Here is a 17,589-nt window from a genome sequence, read left to right on the forward strand (position 1 = left end):
TTATCAATGGGTTTCAATAACCAGTATGTCTTTCGACAAAGGCCTCCTCTAAAGACTTCCATCTCTCTCTATCTCTCGCTGTTCGCAAGCAATACAAGACATTAAGCTCTACAAAATAATTATTTTTAAAAGAAACTAAACCCCTTTAAAATTGTACTACACCAAATAATGTATTATTTGGAATAGCAGTTAACCATGCCATTCAACTATGATTAAATTAATATATCGATAATAGTAGTGTAGAATCCTGATGAAAATTTTATAAAAGGGATATAATAAACAGTAACAAGCAAAAAAAATGTGCCTCTTCAATTGAAGTTAAAATAAGAATGTGTGTGTGTGTGTCAGTGTGTGTATTTGTGTACCTATTTATATTATAAGTTTTTTATATCATAAGTTCATTCATTGTTCATCATAAGTTATCTCAACCATGTAACAAACTGTATTTCAGTTTATGTACAATAAAGAGTATTCATTCATTCATTCATTATTTACAAAAATATAGAAAAATACAACACTTACTCAATTCATCACTGCCTCCAACCAAATTAGGCCTCGTTGGTTTATCATACGGCCTTTCTATTGGCCTATAACTTGGTTTCTCTGGCAAATAACCAGGTTTGGTTTCATAACCTGGTCTGAAACCAGGTTCGTACGGTTTGTACGGTTTACGTATAGGTTTATATGGTTCTGGTATTGGTTTGTAACTTGGCTTATAATCGAAATCTGGATATGGTTTTGGACCAGTGTCTATAGGCCCAGTTGGACCTATAGGTCGAATAGGACCTATATCAGGTCGTATAGGTTCGTGTTCTGGTCGTATAGGTCCAGACGGTTCATACGAACTGGGTACGTAAGGTCCGGTTGGACCACTTGGACCACTGTCTGGTAAATAACTAGGTCCGTAGCTAGGTTTATTTGAACCTGAAATAGGACCACTAGGACCACTATCAGGTAAATAGCTAGGTCCATAACTCGGCTTATTTGGACCACTTGGACCACTATCGGGTAAGTAGCTAGGTCCATAGCTAGGTTTATTTGGACCACTTGGACCACTATCGGGTATATAACTCGGGATAGGTTCATAGATGGGTTTGTAACCAGATTCTATGGGTTTAGATGGTCCAGATGGGTAACTAGGACCGCTCGGTCCTGTTATGTATGTTTCTGAAAACAAAAAAAAAACTTAATGTAATATTTATTATATTTACGAAAAAAATAGTTATCTTAAACCATCTCACAAATTACAAGTTATTTTTAGAAAGACATCATGCCATAAAAACTATTTATTTTACTCAACTCTTAAATACAATTATAGACACAGTAAACTTCATAGCATATTTTTATTAAAAAAGTACAGTTTGTATTAATATCAACTAAACAAAACAAAAGGTAACAAGCATATTTAAAAACTATTGGCGGGACTAAAAGTATTTTATTAGAGTTAGACGATTAAAATAGCAAGAAAAAATATTATGTAAGTATATTCTTAAGTGTTTAAACTTACCAGAAGGTGGGTCAGGTCGGGTTCCTGGATAATGTTCTTCTATTGTAGGATTTAGCGGATGTGGTATTTCAAAATTTGGTACTCTTGAAATAAAAAATATAATAAAAAATTTTACTTATCGATATGATATGACAAAAACTATTATTGGGAATCTTTACTGACGCAATAGACACATTTTTTATAAAAAATAACGTTTTGTTTATTTGTTTGTTCGTGCTAATCTCAGAAAGAACTGAACCGATTTGAATTCGGTTTACTAATATATCACCAATGCATTTTAGTAACCTTAACATGTTTTTCATTACAATCTATGTATTTAAAAAACCATGAAAAAACATTCAAAAGCAAATAAAAAAATAAATATAACAACACTCACTCATGCTGTCCATAAACTTTTCGCCAACACTGACCATTAAACAGATCAAATGCGAACAACAAATCGTCTGAAGAAGGAATATAATCGACACCTCGTTGTAAGTCAAATAGACGTATTTCTGATAATAAGCAATTATCTGTGTCCGGGGGTGCGTTGGCACTAAAAACAATACAATTGAATAATATATGAGGATAAATAAATAATAAATATATCAACTATGAACTATACTAACGATTATGAATAAACCTAACCAATAATACTGTAATAAACATAGGAATATCACAACAACAATCTAAGAGACTTAAAGGAAAAAGTGTAATAGTTTCTTTCTTAATAGAAGGAAAGAGTGTGTGTGCCGATGTATCAGAAATGAAATTTCTTTGGCAACATTCAAAGATACCAACATCGCCTTACTCCATGAAGTGACGATATTGTCATTTTACTCTCAATGCGCCTAAAGAAGTTTCACTTCAAAAGAACTGACTTGTGTTAATAAACAAAGTATACTAAAAGACAATAATAATATTATAAGAAATAACACGTGAGGCCGATTTAAAAATTAGTTAATGTACTGCGATTCTACACAGCTACCTAATTGATGTAGGTAGTTGATAACAAAACGCAGCCAGTCAACGACTATTAGCAAAGTGAGGGTAGTTGGGTCGAACGTCGCCTAGGCACGATTCGTACGAATGCGCCACGAGTCAAAGGAACGCGGCATTTTATAGTATTCGACAGCTAGCATGTTTTGACAGGAAATAATGACAAATATAATGACAACTATTCATCTACTAAAATATTAAATGCAAAAGTTACGTCTAACAATGTAGTAAATAAAAAATACTCACGTAAAAGAAAAGCTCAAACACCTAAACGGTGCATCAGTACACGCTTTCCCGCACGCTCTATCGTCTCTCACTCGCGCTTGCCCGCGGACCGCGCTGTGGGTTAACTTCGCTGAGTTGTCGTATTGGAGGTAGCATTCTATAACGTTGTATAAAGGTTTTTTTAACGTTGTGAATAGGTTTTTGGTGATTATTTTTCCGACCCAAATATCGACCAATAGAATTGCACCATTCGACGTCACGTGGTACAACCTCCATGGTATTATACTGATAATTTTTTGAAAATTTTCTCTGGTCGTTGACGTCAAACTGACAGGTTCAATTCAATTGTCAAATTATTGGCCGACATTTGGGACGGAAAAATAATCCCCCGAATACCACACGAGCTTTAAAATTATCTGGCATTTCCCTCAAGGTTTTTAGGAAAAATCACTCGCGCTTCGCGCTCATGTTTTTTTAACCTGAAAAACTTGACTCCTTTCGGAAAATACCCGATAATTTTAAAGCTCTTGTGGTATTATAAGTGAAAAATCGTTAAAAGTAGGGCAATTAAAAATAAAAAAAAACAAAATAAATATTTCGGGACAATTTTCACACACGGCACAATCTGATCCCATACAAAGCTTTCGCTTGTGTTATGGAAACCAGATGGCTGATAAACATACATATATAATTTTTAAATAAATACTTATATAGATAATTAACACCCAGACACAGAGCAAACATCTATGTTCATCACACAAATATTTGCCCCGGGTGGGACTCGAACCCACGACCTCTGGCTTGGAAGGCAGGGCCACTACCAACCAAGTCAACCGGTCAGTCATCAATTGTTTTCAATGTGTGTTAAAAAAATTAATAAAGTAGAGAAAAAAGCATTTTCATAAGTAAAAGTGGTTTAATTATATAGTTGAATAGCATAATTAGGAATGGGGTTACCCAGGGATCAATGTTAGGTCACACAATATAAATGCAATACGTATTTTAATTTACCCTATTATCAAATAAATAATTTAAACATATGCTTTACTGTTACAATTAAAACAATAAACAAATCTAGATATTTTTCTGAAATTAGGCATATTTTTTATATTGTCATATTTAAAAAATCCTTACGTGCGTCCTTATGCTGTACATCATCATACAGCGCTGGTTCGCATCCCCTCCCATAATTCCCACGAGCATATAGCTCATGGGGTGCAGCATGTAGACCACCCCCAACACCCCCAACACCCCCCGGGTCTAGGGATGTTGGTGGTGATGATGTGAGGATACAGTTCGCTAGGTCATCACCTATTGTTGGTGCTTCGAACCTGTATAATGACATAATTTTAATATTACCTAAAATACAAACGTTTTCGAATGCGTTTAAAAATTGCACATTTTTTTACTGAAATTTAATTGCAGATTATTATTTACCATATAGAAACCAACATAGGAAAGTCACGTTTTAAGCAACAAAACTAACATAAAGTTATTAATAATTTATTAATCTCCAGCATATAAAATTTATTTCCAAACCAAAAACACTACAAAATTGATAACCAATCAGAACAATCTATATGATAAGAAATCAATACATCACCTAAAACTAAACAAAAATAAAATACATTAAAACAACACATCACCTAAATGACCAAAACTTTATCAATAACAAATAAAAGTCAATAAATCAATACATCACCTAAAACTAAATCCCCTACAGAAGAACGTATGAGCTCTGATACACTCCGCTTCACAAGCACCGAGCCCGCTCACAGTGAGCGCCGCTTTAGCCGCGGAGCCAGAAATGGCCGACCCGGAACGGACGTGCCAGAAACATTCTGGGGATTTTTGTTTTAATATATAGACCAGTATGAAAAAATAAATAAAAGACCGTGTGTGCCGAGCACACGTGTCAGAAGTGAAATTTCTTTCATTCTTCTTGCAAGATTCAAATAGGGGAGAAGACGTAATATTAGTAAGGTGACATTTAAATGAAGATTAATTTGTTATGCTATTTGTGGAAAGGGGAATAAATAGAAATAGAAATCACTTTATTGTACAATGCACACAAGAATAACATTTACATAAATATTTTTCTTGCTGGTCAATTAAATATTTATAAAGTACTTTTAATATCTACAAAAATAATTATGCAGTCAGAAGTCAGTTATATCTTTGCACAACTATCTGTATAGTCAGTCAGGTCTTTGCAAAACTAGCTGTATAGTCAGTTATATCTTTGCACAACTACCTGCATAGTGCATAGTCAGTGAGATCTTTGAACAACTAGCTGTATAGTCAGTCAGGTCATTGCAAAACTAGCTGTATAGTCAGTCATATCTTTGCACAACTACCTGTATAGTCAGTCAGGTCTTTGCAAAACTAGCTGTATAGTCAGTTATATCTTTGCACAACTACCTGCATAGTCAGTGAGATCTTTGAACAACTAGCTGTATAGTCAGTCAGGTCATTGCAAAACTAGCTGTATAGTCAGTCATATCTTTGCACAACTACCTGTATAGTCAGTCAGGTCTTTGCAAAACTAGCTGTATAGTCAGTCATATCTTTGCACAACTACCTGCATAGTCAGTCAGATCTTTGCACAACTACCTATATTGTCAGTCATATATTTCTTTACCATTCCAAATACATCGTCAGTTATTTCTTCATGACTTACTTCAAGTAAGTCTACTTACCACTTTCCACCCAAGGTTTAGTGCTAACAGTATGGCAGCCTGAGTGCTGTGGCATCGCGTATACATCGGAGCCAGTATCAGCTGACATTTGTAGAGCTTTGTAAGGTCGCTCGCTGAGGAAACAGTTGTCTGATGATGGACTGGAATACCTGTGGAGTTTGTTTAAGTGTCAATTAATAACTATGAGAGCTGTTATTCTAAAAAGGATTTTAAATTGCAAAGATCAAAAATGAATAGATTTTTTAATATACAGTAGGTTATTCATTATTGTTTAAGGTTACCTGTAAGTTTTATGTTATACTGCTATAATCGATACCTTTGTTTATTATTGTTTATTTTTCTTAATCAATAAATGATTTTTTTATGATATTTTGTTTCATTTTACCAATCCAAACGACTAATAACAATATAAAAGTATAAATTTGACAAAAAAATGTCTATCAATCTATTTTTTAATCGTTCACACATACTCACTTGTAACTAACTATACGAGATACACTTTGAACAAATAAATACATAAATAAAACCCACTAACTTGTAACTATACGAGACACACTTAACAAATAAATAATAAACATTTCAGTCTGTATACACGTGCAGACACACTCACTTGTAACTATACGAGACACACTTGAACTCTCTCTCCGCGAAGCACGCCGCCTCACAGTCGAGCACGCTCCGCGCGGACAGCGAGCGGCGCACCGCGCCCGCCGCGAGAGACATGCCCGCGCTGCGACGGGACGAGCAGTCTATGGGGTTTTAATATAAATACATATATATTATATAAAATAATTGATAAATGAATAAAATTTATGAATGAATAAATTTGATAAATGGATAAAATTGTCATTTGTATGTGCAAATAGATAAAATTGGACCAGAACTGCAGATATATTCAATAAAAAAAAGACGGGTTGCACTGGGGGAGTGCCGGCAGAAGTGAAAACTTGATTATTAACGTTGAGCATGTTTGATATTTTGGAATGGTATCCGTCTTACGCTTTTTCGATCAGGTCACGTGTCCTGACGCGAGTTTAAGATTTTATACCCATTACAGAAAAAGTGGTCAACGCCGCTAAAGAAGTTTTCACTTCAAAAAGATTAAAAATAAATGTGAGTGTCGCAACGGGTCGCGAGAGACTTGCCCGCGCTGCGACAGGATAAGCAGACGGGTTGTGTGGATGTTATTACTAATTTAAAATGTTATTCATTGGAAAAATAAATAAAATTGAAGTTAATAAACGCCATGTGCTTAATAATAATAATATATTTCTAATACAAGACTTTGAATATTACTGCACTAAATAAAGTGTAAATTGCAATTAAAGCCACTCGCCGATTTTCGAAAATATTTGTAATTTAGTAAGTGATATTTAAGGACAAATAACTAGAGTTTAATTCTGTATTGAACAAATTGGACTGTATCAGATTATATGTTTGACACATAAAAAGGTATTTTATAAGTTATACAACGTTTAAAATATGGTATAAATTATTGTTTTCACTCACCTTTCACCTCGTCCCCATCATCGATCCTGCCAATCTCATCCCACCTACTCCAACTTTCCCCAGAGGAGTTCCACCTGCCCTTCTTCCACCCATAACCATATCCCTGATCCTGCCCTTTTCCTAAACTTTGGTAATCGAAGTGCCCTTTGCCTAAACTTTGGTAATCAAAGTCTGTATTTGTGCCATGTTTTACCCCATAGTACTTTGTATCAGCAAGCCCCCAGTGACTATAGGATTTGTGGTTTTGGTTCTTGTAATGTGAATCGTGATGGCTATAGTGATTGTATGGTCTGGACGTTTCTTTCTCGTCGCTTCTGCTTATTCCTAGAAATTTTTGTGATTTTAATTCACTTCGAACTCTGTCTATTATTTATCTATCACATTAAAATGTTTCATACATTATCCCCGTTGCTTTCATTGTACAGATACTATAACTAGTTTAATTATTATTATAAAATACGACTTTATCAAGTAATTAAATAATAAATTGTTAAATAACACAGTTTGATTTATTTATCATCAGGTTCTTTATCCAATACTGGGTACATGTTATTTTGAAAACTAATTCTAGTAGATTTTATGGCAAAAACTTCCTTTAGTCATTTACTGATCAAAAATTCTTATTCTTGATTAAAAACTTATTGTTAATAGCAAATACTTACCAATCTGATACGGCACATAAAACTGGTCTTCATACCGCTTATGCTGAGTGTAGGGCTGTTTTTCATCATACCTATTGTACCCTCTATACCCAGATTCATGCCAATCTACCCGTTCACTGCCCTTCGGCTTTGAGGATAAAAAACCAGAATGCAAGAGCCCTGGACCTCTGAGAGTTTCTGGGCAATTGGGTTCCAAACTATTTCGGTCAAGTTCGTAGAAATCATAATCTTTGTCATCTACGAAGTCGTGGCGTATATCAAATGCTTCGATGGGTTTGGTCATCAATTCGCAAAGACCTTTGCCGCGAAATGTTGGGTCTAATCTGAAAGAATGAGAACATACTTATCAATAATTATTTGTACAAAATTAAAATATAATGTACTGTATAAATTGGGATTCTATAACTGATTGCCACTAAAACATTTTATCTTTTTTAAAACTGTAATTTTCAGCTCACTCTATTTGTTTTAAACTTAACGCTACTCGTATTTTCTGTACTACTTTATATTATGCATAAAATAATCAGTTTTCTTTCTGATCCTGGTGATACTTTGGTACCTAATTTTACACAGTAATATGCGTTATGCTTCGAGAGCTATCTCTACAATAAACCTAAGTTTATAACTCTATTATGACTAATATATATATGCAATGAAACAACAAATCTTACCTATTCGGGAAATGATTAACACAAAAATTATCAAGCGAGATAAAATAACGAGAGATCACAATGCGCAGCCTTGAGAGTGTCCCAATTATGGTGTTTATAGCAAAGGTGTATGTGGGTCATATGGAAGCCGTCTTTATGCAAATTATTGCTATTACTCGTATAGTACAGGGCAGGATTTACTACTTGGTTTTACTAGAAAATCTTTTCCTAAAATATTATGTTATGCATATTTAGATGAATCTTAAAAGTTGAATGTAAAAAAGTGTCTAAATATGTACATGACCAAATAATTCATTTGTTTCCTGCTTGTAAATAAATTATTTTCTCTATACTTAAGTTATCTAGTTTTTACTAGGTTTTGGAATGAATAACTATGAGAATACATATTTTTAAATTTTCCTTAACCGTTGAAGACCTTACCAACGTCTCTAAGGTAGTTATCACTATCTAACGTGATTGTGGATAAACTTTGTAAGTTCAAAATTATTAATCTAACCATTATGACGACGCGGCTGGCGCAGTGGTCAAGTAACTGCCTACTGAGCCGACGGTCCCGGGTTCGATCCCCGGTCAGGGCAAATATTTGTGTGATGAACTCAATTATTTGTTCTTGGGTCTGGGTGTTATTATCTATATATGTATTTATTTAATATTATATTTATCGTCGCCTAGTACCCACAACACAAGCCTTAATTGAGCTTACTGTGGGACTAGGTCGATTTGTGTAATAATGTCCTATAATATTTATTTATTTATTATCAAAGGTTAAATCTATCATAAACCATAATCAGGGAGCCATACTCCTTCCTGAATACGTATCTGCGCTCGCGCAAGGCTACAATACAATGCAGATGATTCCGTGCTGATTGCGCTGACCCGAGGTCGAACTGGTGGTAATTAATAGCTTAATTATTAACGTAGTACGTTGGAGTAAAAATAGAGGATTTAGATGTACAAGGACAGAAGATTATTGTATTACATTTAAAAAGTTCTATGATTCGATATCTTAGTTCACTGCCCTATTATTAAGACATGCTTATAATATATGCATTTGTAGAAATTCTGATGGCATATGATTGTTATTAAAGTCCTGTGATGCTTGCGGTTTATATGATTTTTGTGTTTATTCGGTAGGTCTAGAATAGTTCGTCAAATTTTATTACACCCTAATTGTGATGCAACGTAGCTTTTGTCACTCAGCTAGTTGTAATATAAATGATTAAATTGTAAATTTTGAGAGACGGGTTACACCCTATTATAATTGGGTAAAACAAAATAGATACGGAAGAGCTTCGTAATGTTTGTAAAGCTGTAGATAGAGTACTATAAACTTGGTGCGCTTTAAGTCGCTATATGAACATCCCTTTAATATTATTAACGCGAAAGCTTATGTGGATGAATGGATGGATGGATTTTTGTAATTGTTTCACTTAATTATTTTAATTTTTGCTTTCATATATACGAGTAAGATAAAGCATTTCTTAAATAGGTCAAATATTTTTTTAACCACCATAAATAAACATTCAGCCGAATAATTCATCGTCTAAGTAAGTTCTAATTTTTCATACATCAGTTTAACTTTTTTTCTAGATAGAACAGCAAACATCCCGATACAAATGATTTTTTTTTCGACAATTAAACTACATAGGATTACGTTAATAAAATTTCAAAGTACAAAGAACATTTTACATACTTGTACAACCATGAACCAATATTCAAAACTATTATTCAAATACGCTACAAACATCATCCACATTCTTGACTATTCCAAAACTACCTTACCTACTATAAGAAACAAACACCAACCATATCAAATCCGCATTCATACAAACATACATCAACCAAAATGATTCGGTCTACAGACCTTGAGGTTTAAAATTTTAATAACAATACGTGGTCACCAAAAATGCGAACTAGGAAACATGAACAATCGTGTGAACATGACGTGAGAGCATTACTTCATAAATGTTAATATTAGTACATTCTGTAGCATGAACAAGGTTCTTTTTTGCTTTATTAATGGCTGGTTTCATGGTGTTTTCGAGATCTTGCAGCGATACATCGCAGATACAGAGAGGGTAATGATTACCTTTTAGTTTGAGTATTTAGAACTCTTAAATTAAGATAATAATGGCAAGGTACCCTAGATTTAAAACCCTAATGATGAAGAATAAAGTTTTGAACACAATAATATAACGTTATGTCATAATTTATGAACGTCTATTTAACCAATTTTCAAGTTACTACTGAATCGAATTTAATTATTTTGTTATTTATAGGCATTTCTATGCTTTTCAATATCACTTAAGAAGCTATCATTTGAGCTCCTTTAAACCGACTAATATATTTCTATAAAATCCTTGCTTAACCAGTATAGGGATACCACAAGGCTCAACATAAGGTCCACAACTTTACAATATTTACATCAATGAAAAACGAATACTTGAATCTCATTTGATACATACAATGCATTAACTACCATACATAAATAAATAATTACCTATAATTAAAGCTCTCGCAATGAAATCGCCTCTCGGTAGCGCATTCCCGTCTACAGTCCTCCAGGCGCTCGCAATCAACTACCCTTCTCACGTGACTTCGTAGCGCTCTCCGACCTGCTAGTACACGGCGAAAACACGCTGAAAGATACGAAAACGTATTAAAAACATGGTTTAAGAGTAATCAAACAAGTACCTGTAATTATTAGAATGTAAGGGCTAAAGTCACAATCCACCCTACTGACCAAATGAAGAAAAAATGAAAATAAGAGTTATAACTTGAATTATTGTTATATTATATTAATCAATCAATTAATCATTGTTATATATAATTATATCATTGATTATGAATTAAGATGAATTATTAGTTAGAAATTATAATCAACTTTACTGTTGAAGTAGTTTTGAGGTATCCTATTCATTAAGGAATCTAACAGAATGGTACTTAATTATACATATAAATAAAAAATTATTAGTTGTCCAACAGAAAGAGATATTATGTATTATGATTTGAATTTAAAATGAGTCATTTTCAAAACTCTACTTCTATGTAATTTCAACTATTTCACGCTGTATAATTAAGATGACATCATCCCGACCCAAAATGACTTTGATTTACTGTATCCTGACGGCACACAAAAACTTATAATAGTTGCAAATGGGTCATTAATTACGGATTAAAAAATGACCCACTGACTCATTTATTTCCTCCTTGTAAGAACTAAGAACCAAATAAAAGAGAATATATAGGTATTTTTATGTGTGTACTAGCTTGATTTGGCTTCGAAGGAACAGACCCAGCTAAAACAACATCACTTATTTTACACAGCTTTCTAATGAAATAATAATAAAAATGTGTGCGTGTACTAGAGTACACACGTAAGAAGTGAAACTTCTTTATGTCCTTATTTTTCAAAAAATAATTTACTATATACAATATTAAAGAAATACGTTAGTCACACGATCGTCGCTACCTACTTAAATATTTACACCGGCCGCTGCTGCAACTCGCTCGCTTCGCTCGCTCGGCTCGTGCGGTAGTTCAAAAGTTAACCTAAGATGCTCGTCGCTTCGCTCCTCGCTACCTATTTACATATTTACACCGGCTGCTGCTGCAACTCGCTCGCTTCGCTCGCTCGGCTCGTGCGGTAGTTCAAAAGTTAACCTAAGATGCTCGTCGCTTCGCTCCTCGCTACCTATTTACATATTTACACCGGCTGCTGCTGCAACTCGCTCGCTTCGCTCGCTCGGCTCGTGCGGTAGTTCAAAAGTTAACCTAAGATGCTCGTCGCTTCGCTCCTCGCTACCTATTTGAATATTTACGCCGGCCACTGCCGCGACTCGCTCGCTTCGCTCGCTTGGCGCGTGCGGTAGTTCAAAAGTTAACCTAAGATGCTCGTCGCTTCGCTCCTCGCTACCTATTTAAATATTTACACCGGCCGCTGCTGCAACTCGCTCGCTTCGCTCGCTCGGCTCGTGCGGTAGTTCAAAAGTTAACCTAAGATGCTCGTCGCTTCGCTCCTCGCTACCTATTTGAATATTTACGCCGGCCACTGCCGTTTTCAGCTTATAAAGGATTTCGACTTAGGCGGATTTTGATTGGACAGAGAGTTTGAGGTTTATTCTTATAAATTTTGAATTCATAAAATTATAATTGAACACCTGACACCAATCAAGCAAACACGTGTTTACGTGAGTCATAGATTTATTATCGTATACTCCTAAAATGTTTTCTAAGAAACAATTGTGTACTTACATTGTCGGCACGTTCTTAAAGTCGGTAACTTATTTTTGTTCGAACAATAGAGGTAATAAATTCCTAATGATCAAGTTGTAAAGGTTGTAAAATAAAAAATATTCTATATTAAAACGTATATAATATAATATGTGCGTCATTAATTTCTTACTGTTTCGAAATTTGGTGCAAAATAAAATAGTGTGTAAATAAAATTTGTAAAAAATCAATAAAATAAAACAATTGAGTAAAGATCTATAGGCATAATATTATGTATGTATATATTTATACAAGATATGTATATATATTTATACAGGGAACTTCTCAACGTGTTATCTATGAAATTATACTTTTACTCAATTGTTTAATTTTATTTACACACTGTTTTATTTTGCACCAAATCTCGAAACAGTCAGAAATTAATGACGCACATATTATATTATATACGTTTGTCCACCCCCGATAAAGAAGTTTCACTTCAAAAAATTTTTTTATTTCAATCGTAAACAGGAAAATAATCAAATTAAATACTAGCTGCGTGTACACTATTGTAAAAGTGTAATATAGTGTAAAGTGTAAACACAGGCTCCTGAAAAACGCTTAATTTATAATGGTGTGAAAAATAAAAGATTTATTTATTTTATAAAATGGGGCTTCAACCCAAAACTTCAACAGAATGATTATCTAGATAAAAACAGATGTGCTAATTCAGACCACAATTTATCTCTATGTCAAATATCATCTAAGATCAGCCGTTATGAGTGTAAGGATAGTAATTTAAACATCTTAATTTGATCTATTCTATACTAGAACTTTAGCGTTTTCAATACAAAGTTGTAGTTTAATTTAACAATCATACATAGTAGAGTCTTATAAAAATAATCTTATAATTTTAGATTTAAGGACTTTTAAAAAGGGTCGACATAGGTTATGTTAAGAATAAATATTATATTACTTGTTTTGATGATACTATAAATATTTACAATTTGAGTTAAACTTTTAGAAGTGGAAAAATCAACCGTTACATATTATATTATATGCGTATTAAAATTTGTTACATTTTTATTACACACTAGCTGTCCCCGCGGTTTTACCCGCAGTGCTCCGCTCCTGTTGGTCTAAACGTGATGATAGCCTATAGTACCTTCCTCGATAAATGGGCTATCTAACACCGAAAGAATTTTTCAAATCGGACTAGTGGTTCGCGAGATTAGCGCGTTCAAAGAAACAAACAAACTCTTCATCTTTATAATATTAGTCGCTTCGCTCCTCGCTACCTATTTGAATATTTACGCCGGCCACTGCCGTTTTCAGCTTATAAAGGATTTCGACTTAGGCGGATTTTGATTGGACAGAGAGTTTGAGGTTTATTCTTATAAATTTTGAATTCATAAAATTATAATTGAACACCTGACACCAATCAAGCAAACACGTGTTTACGTGAGTCATAGATTTATTATCGTATACTCCTAAAATGTTTTCTAAGAAACAATTGTGTACTTACATTGTCGGCACGTTCTTAAAGTCGGTAACTTATTTTTGTTCGAACAATAGAGGTAATAAATTCCTAATGATCAAGTTGTAAAGGTTGTAAAATAAAAAATATTCTATATTAAAACGTATATAATATAATATGTGCGTCATTAATTTCTTACTGTTTCGAAATTTGGTGCAAAATAAAATAGTGTGTAAATAAAATTTGTAAAAAATCAATAAAATAAAACAATTGAGTAAAGATCTATAGGCATAATATTATGTATGTATATATTTATACAAGATATGTATATATATTTATACAGGGAACTTCTCAACGTGTTATCTATGAAATTATACTTTTACTCAATTGTTTAATTTTATTTACACACTGTTTTATTTTGCACCAAATCTCGAAACAGTCAGAAATTAATGACGCACATATTATATTATATACGTTTGTCCACCCCCGATAAAGAAGTTTCACTTCAAAAAATTTTTTTATTTCAATCGTAAACAGGAAAATAATCAAATTAAATACTAGCTGCGTGTACACTATTGTAAAAGTGTAATATAGTGTAAAGTGTAAACACAGGCTCCTGAAAAACGCTTAATTTATAATGGTGTGAAAAATAAAAGATTTATTTATTTTATAAAATGGGGCTTCAACCCAAAACTTCAACAGAATGATTATCTAGATAAAAACAGATGTGCTAATTCAGACCACAATTTATCTCTATGTCAAATATCATCTAAGATCAGCCGTTATGAGTGTAAGGATAGTAATTTAAACATCTTAATTTGATCTATTCTATACTAGAACTTTAGCGTTTTCAATACAAAGTTGTAGTTTAATTTAACAATCATACATAGTAGAGTCTTATAAAAATAATCTTATAATTTTAGATTTAAGGACTTTTAAAAAGGGTCGACATAGGTTATGTTAAGAATAAATATTATATTACTTGTTTTGATGATACTATAAATATTTACAATTTGAGTTAAACTTTTAGAAGTGGAAAAATCAACCGTTACATATTATATTATATGCGTATTAAAATTTGTTACATTTTTATTACACACTAGCTGTCCCCGCGGTTTTACCCGCAGTGCTCCGCTCCTGTTGGTCTAAACGTGATGATAGCCTATAGTACCTTCCTCGATAAATGGGCTATCTAACACCGAAAGAATTTTTCAAATCGGACTAGTGGTTCGCGAGATTAGCGCGTTCAAAGAAACAAACAAACTCTTCATCTTTATAATATTAGTATAGATTTGATCATTTTTGTTTTTAGAATGCATTTTCCATAGAGGTGGATATCAAAAGGTGAGGTATTAACTTATTTTTATAAAAAGAGTTTGACGAGTCTGTTTTATTGTTTAGGGCCAGGAAGTTAGTTCAAATTGACGAATAATTATTTTAGGATTGATATATCCATTTATCGAGGGATTCTTGACACGTCCGCGTATAAGTAATAAAAGCGGGGTTTCAAGAAGTTTTTAGCAAAAATGATAGAAAAGTCGGCTAATAAATAACGTAACTAAATATTTAATATTAAGGCATCTCTAGTCTCTACGTTCAATTATTCAAATTCATTTTTGGTTTTGCATAATATGTCTTTTTTTTTAAGATTGAAAACTATGTACTACGACTTATGTACGACTTATAAAAGTTCATTCATTTAATTTACATTATTTCAAGTTAATTCCACGTACTTACATAGTGATGAAAATAAAAAACTTTATTGAAAAAGTATTAAAATAATACAGTTTATATATTTGGGGAAACAAAAGCCTGTGTAAGTTCAAAACTTACAGGCTTAGTGTGATATTAGTGTGGATACTTATTATGATAAAAAATGTACTACTGATTGCTATATTTACGGCTACTTCATTAATCATTTATTTTTTATTTTCAACAACTTTAATTAGAAATCAGCAAGGTGTCAAAGCTTGATTGATATGTTATCAGAATTCGCCGCTTTTTGCTCTACTTGTTGTTAGTATAATTTGACGGGTCAAATTACTTTTAAAAGTAAAATCTGACCAATTTTTTACATATCCAGGTTTTCATTTACTGTTTATTATTAATGTTATACGCAAAAATGTCTTCGGAGGGCTTAAACGGCTTAGAGAGAAGACTGAGACTTAACTGAGATATCTTTGAATGTAAAACATTGGGTACTTTTGTAGTTTCTCTATGATAGTGCCAAACTTTATTACAATCATCAAATATTATCAAACGCTTCCAATAACCTATAAAACTGCTCCATCAAATTTAATAAGGTAGTTTCTAAAATACTAATCTTAAAAATTCGTAAAGATACTTAGGCATGAGATACATTAGATTTTCTCTGTTAAAAACTATTAGTTACAATTAAAAAAATATATTCATTAGAAAAAAATCCAAAATAAACAAGAGTCTTATACATAAGTATCCTAAGCTATCTTGATCTCTTCTACACAACAATATAATAAAAAAACACATACTTGGTGCATTCTCCACAAGTATAACGCGAGATCCAATCACAGTAGCGAACAGACAGACAAAAAACACCACGCATACATTCATTTTTATTGCACAAATTTGACATGTTACTACACTAACACTTCAAGCACTTATTTCCTTTAAAACACTTAATTTTAACTTATTTTTGTGTACATTTTTCGCATATCTATATTATTCTTTCCCGTGCATTTTGCGACTTTGTTTATTTCGTTAAAAGAAGTATTTTTATAATAATAATGTTATGTAGGTCAAATGTTACAATACATAAGAGCGACTGAACAGATTCGTTGTATCGCATAGGCTTATATGCCGGTGCATTATACGCGTTGGATTTGTGTGGATATGCCTTTTTATTATATTTTTGTTGGTGAAAACGTATGTGTAATTAACGCAGTTTAAGGTAGTTCTTATGAACAGTCTCCTTGCTTCGTTTAACATTTATAAATAAAATTTAGCTATTAATCTATGATATTAACATTAAAATTGGTGCAGTTCTTCAAAATTAACCGTGCAAATATATAACTAAAGCTCAAAATTTCAATTAACTAGTTTAATCAGAATTTTTAGAGCCTTCATATATTTATATTGCGATAATATAGCGAATCTTTTTCTTTTCTAAAACTGTAAACAGAAATTACTCATACGCATTTATTATATCGAAAAGAACTAAATAATTAGAACTGAAAGAATAGAAGATAATAAATTCGATCGCTCTGGCGGGTCACGAGTGGCGGAGTTGGTCAGGCATCTGCCCCGGAATGGCGCGAAAGGATGCGGGTTCGAGTCCCGCCTCGTGATCGAATTTTTTCTATTCTTTATAAATTTATATGTATAAATTATCGATTTAACTATCAATCTCTACATCTATTGGTGTCTTATATTCCCTTTTTATCGTAATATTCATAATAAATACTTCAAAATTTAACAGGCATATCCACACCAATCCAACTCATACCTGATTACAGGAGATAACGCGCGCGCCATGCTATTGTCTCTAAAAATTTTGACGATGCAAAAACCTCATGTATCCGACCACTGTATGTGTTATACGAATATTAATTGACAGGAACACGTTTTATTTTACTTTATTAGAAGATAGAGTATTTGAATATTAAATATTAAA

The 17,589-nt window shown here is 32.9% G+C and overlaps 1 protein-coding gene across 1 annotated transcript in view; it reads right to left on the reverse strand.

Annotated features, from left to right (window-relative positions):
• LOC149896623 (uncharacterized) overlaps positions 1-17,589 on the reverse strand; it is a 32,861-nt gene that overhangs the window by 5,348 nt on the left and 9,924 nt on the right. Inside the window, exons 4-14 of the mRNA XM_090117550.1 lie at positions 10,752-10,890; positions 7,581-7,903; positions 6,919-7,242; positions 6,020-6,158; positions 5,410-5,558; positions 4,413-4,551; positions 3,845-4,041; positions 2,732-2,867; positions 1,884-2,042; positions 1,508-1,590; positions 523-1,167 (exon numbers count right to left, since the gene is read on the reverse strand). Coding sequence (XP_089973676.1) covers positions 523-1,167; positions 1,508-1,590; positions 1,884-2,042; positions 2,732-2,867; positions 3,845-4,041; positions 4,413-4,551; positions 5,410-5,558; positions 6,020-6,158; positions 6,919-7,242; positions 7,581-7,903; positions 10,752-10,890 — 2,433 coding nt within the window. The remainder of the gene's footprint in view (positions 1-522; positions 1,168-1,507; positions 1,591-1,883; positions 2,043-2,731; positions 2,868-3,844; positions 4,042-4,412; positions 4,552-5,409; positions 5,559-6,019; positions 6,159-6,918; positions 7,243-7,580; positions 7,904-10,751; positions 10,891-17,589) is intronic.

This window comes from Colias eurytheme, chromosome 28 (genome assembly GCF_061535395.1).
Source record: "Colias eurytheme isolate Ceu_HAF_F1 chromosome 28, ilColEury1 Martin Lab GWU primary, whole genome shotgun sequence".
In the NCBI taxonomy this organism is placed as follows: Eukaryota; Metazoa; Arthropoda; class Insecta; order Lepidoptera; family Pieridae; genus Colias; species Colias eurytheme.